The following is a 3,860-nucleotide window of genomic DNA, read 5'->3' as shown; positions in this document are numbered from 1 at the left end:
GACAGTTGTAGACAGCACAACAGAATCCCTATTCACAGAAGAATGTCTCTTTTCCCAGGATGTCCTGGATATCCTGGAAGTAGGCCACACCCCCAGGGAAACTCCCCTTGAACAGATTGGCCACTCAGAACGCAGTCATCCAATCCCATCATGGGAACAACTACATAGAACTGCGGTCTAGCTAAGTTGAAACACAGCTCCAACTGTCACAGTGTTTTAGGTACTTCCATAACTGGGCTGATTTCTGGGTTATTTCATCATGTGTGTTAATGGTTGCTTGTTGTTTGCTGTTTTTGGTTCTCTGTTCAAAGGAGTCTCTTTAGCATCTCTTATATGGTTGGTCTGATTTTACCAAATTCCCTTAGTTTCTGTTTATCTGGAAATCTCCTAATTTCACCATCATATTTGAAGGACCATTTGCCGGATACATAATTTTTGGTTGGAAATTTTTTTCTTTCAGGGTTTTATATATATATCATCCCATTGCCTTCTTACCTGCATGGTTTCTGCTGAGAAATCAGAGCTAGGTCTTTTACCTAGTTACTTTTGCATATAACTTTTTGTTTTTTCCATGCTGCTATTGAGTAGAGACAGCACCTAGGAACCCCAGCAAACAAGTAGTTTCAGTGCACTCATTCTAGGTGGTACTGGTTTAAAGCAGAATCTAGCCCAGAAAAAGGTCTCTAGGAAGGGTTAGGAGAACTGGTAACATAGTGCCTAAGGCATTTGCTACCCAGAAGGCTGGCGGTTCAAACCCACCAGCCACTCCTCAGAAGAAAAGTTGGGCAGTCTACTTCCGTAGTGATACCACCTCGGAAACCCAACTAGGGGTCACTATGAGTCGAATTTGACTCCATGGCAGTGGTTGCGTTGTGTTGCATGCTGCTTTCAGGATTCGTTCTTGGTCTTTGGTCTGGTGAGTTTGATGATGATATGTCTTGGTGATTTTCTTTTGGGGTCTATCGTGTTTGGGGTTCACTGGACTTCTTGGATGGATATATTCTTTTTATTATTATTATTATTTATTGTGATTTGGGTGCAGATTTACAGAGCAAATTCGCTTTCCATGCAGCAGTTCACATATACTTTGTCACATGTCATTGCCCATAGTTTACCACAATGCAACGGCTCTCCTCCCACTTCCTCCCCATAGTTACCTCTTCCCAGTGTGAATGGATATATTCTTGTCTCTAATCACATCAGGAAAATTTTCTGCCTATAAAGCTTCGATAATTTTCTCTGTGGTTTTATTTGTCTCTTTCTGTTCTGGAATTCCAGTTACATATAGGTTATTCCTTTTGACAGTATCCCACATGAATTTTTGGGTTTTTCTTTTTGTTTTTATCTTTTTTCTGATTGATCCCTTTCCAGAGAAGTACTGAATTATTTGTCTTCAATCTCACTAATTCTGTCTTCCATTGATTCATTTCTGCTCCTTTGCCTGTTCAATATTTTATCTATCTGTTTCTGAGAATTTAGTATTAATCTTCTGGATTTCTATCTATAGATTTGTATCATTTCTAATTTTTCATTTATTTCTAATTTTTTTCTTGTATTGTCTTCTGAAATTGTTCTAGGGTTTTCTCTGTGTTTTCCTCAATTTTGTCAGTGTTTTTCTTGATCTGTCTCTCAATCTGTTGAAGGTACCTAAATCTAATTATTTTGAATTCCTTATCAGGGAGTTGTAAAACTGCTTCTTTCTCGGGATGTGTTCTGGGTATATATCCTGGTCCCTTGTTTCTTCTGCTTTATCTTACTTCTCTGTGTGGACTGTGATTCTCTGTTGTTTCTGAGACATCGTGACATTTTTGTGTTTATATTTAATTGGTGATTGTATGTTGGAGTGATTTTCATAATATTTTAGTTTTGTTTTTTTGTTTGGATGTATCTGAATAAGCAAGGTATATTGTGCTACTCTATTTACTAGTGCTGCTATAAACAGCACTTATGCACTCACCACCTGTCTCCTTTCCCATTGTTAGCCTCCTGTATGTCCCTGCCATCCTTGGCAAATGAAGCCTATTCTTAGGTTCCTGAAATCCAAATGAGAATGCTGTCACTTTAAAATTCAAAATGGCCACCACTTATAAATATTCAAAATGGCTGTCCCCTTGGTCACTAAATATCCAAAATGGCCACTGCTTGTAAACAAGAGAAATGATTGTACCCTCGGTCACTTTAAATATCTAAAATGCCTGCCACTTGTACACTTTCAAAGTGGCTGTGCCCTTGGTCTCTTTAAATATCCAAAATGGCTGCTTCTTGTAAACAGTCAAAATGGCTGTGTCCTCCGTACAGCTGAAAGTCCACAGCTCAGGTTGTCTTCCTCCTTGCTGTTTCCTTTCCCAGTCATAGGCTACCAGTGCAGTTGTGCCTGCAGCCCTTGGCAGCCAGGGCTTATCTTTAGGTCAGTTATCAGGCCCCCGCACTGCTTGGAAATATTCAGGCTGTTGGTCCTGTCAGAGAAGCTTACTGCTCCAACTGTCTCCATACGCACTGTTTTCTTTCAGGTTTTTCCAGTGTTGTTGTTGTTGTTATGTGCTGTCAAATCAGACTGGACGCATAGCGACCACTCCTTGGGTTACTGAGGCAGTATCACTACGGAAGTAGATTGCCCAACCTTCCTTCCGAGGAGTGGCTGGTGGGTTTGAACCACCAGCCAGCCTTCTGGTTAGCAGTCAAGTGCCTTAGGCACTATGCTACCAGAGCTCCACTAGTTGGTGCCTAATCTACTGCTTTATACTTCCTTTCAAAGCTCATGGCTCCAGGATTATCTTCTGTATGTCTATCAATTGGTTTGTCTTTTCTTTATTGAAAAGAGTCTGTGTAGTTTGTCTGCCTATTCTACCATCTTTCTGGAAGTCCCACTGGAAAACAAATTTTTTAATATTAATATGCACGGCAAAATGGTTGGATGCGTCACTTTTTTAATATTAGAGAATTTCAATAGTATCTCAATTTGTTTTATTTTAAATAGCTTGTTCTTGGTTGAACGGTGTGAAGTGTGTGTATGTATGTGTGTGTTTGTGTGTGTGAATTTGGGTTGTTTTTCTGGATTTTTTTCTTTTTTCTGAGACCAGTTTATTTTATCCTAAGTACTTTATACCCTTGTGTGATGCTTGTAGTTGAAGTATTTTTAGGTAATTCCTGCCTACATTTCTAAGTAAGAGATAGATAGGATATCCCTTGTATTTTCAACTCTATGTATTTTTGCCCATTGTATATACCATTTAAAAATAATTACTAAAGGTCATTATAATAGCAAAAAAATAATAAAATGAAAGGACCATTACATTTTTATTTACATTGTTTTGTGGCCTGAAAACAAGTTTATAAGTCTGATTTCGTGTGAATACTATGTAGGTAATCAGAGTTGCTTTTTCCAAGTAAATTAAAGGTATATTCATTGCTTCAGCAATAAGTATTGAGTAATAATAAGACAGTAAATATATGATAGATGAGTAAGAGAATGAATCAGGAGAAGTTCTGTAGATATTGTGAATAATTTTAAAATATGCAGAAAAATAAGGAGTTCAAAAATAAATACTAAATACAATAAATGGTTCATTTTAGGTTATAGAGAATCATCACTCTGGATCTCAGACTGTGTCCAGTAATAATCATGAGAGCAAAACAGATAATGGCTGTTTAGTTGCTGTATCAACTCAAGATGGGGCTGAGGGAGGAAATTATCACAATGAATCTTGTCAGAATATCTTAAAGTAAGTTGTTGATTATACCCTCTCTTTCTCTTTTTCTTTTTTATTTTATTGTGATTTGGGTGAAGATTTACAGAGCAAATTCACTTTCCATACAGCAGTTCACATATACTTTGTCTCATGCCATTGACCACAGTTTAC

The 3,860-nt window shown here is 37.7% G+C and overlaps 1 protein-coding gene across 1 annotated transcript in view; it reads left to right on the top strand.

Moving 5' to 3' along the window:
- Window positions 1-3,860, top strand: part of CPLANE1 (ciliogenesis and planar polarity effector 1) — a 231,606-nt gene that overhangs the window by 96,961 nt on the left and 130,785 nt on the right. Inside the window, exon 26 of the mRNA XM_042782397.1 lies at window positions 3,574-3,722. Within this exon, the coding sequence (XP_042638331.1) occupies window positions 3,574-3,722 (149 nt within the window). The remainder of the gene's footprint in view (window positions 1-3,573; window positions 3,723-3,860) is intronic.

The sequence above is a fragment of the Orycteropus afer genome, unplaced genomic scaffold, assembly GCF_000298275.1.
Source record: "Orycteropus afer afer isolate SDZICR_OR568_19922 unplaced genomic scaffold, OryAfe1.0 scaffold00300, whole genome shotgun sequence".
Taxonomy (NCBI): domain Eukaryota; kingdom Metazoa; phylum Chordata; class Mammalia; order Tubulidentata; family Orycteropodidae; genus Orycteropus; species Orycteropus afer.
The sequence above is the reverse complement of the archived record's forward strand: the minus strand, read 5'-3'. Positions and strand labels throughout refer to the sequence as shown.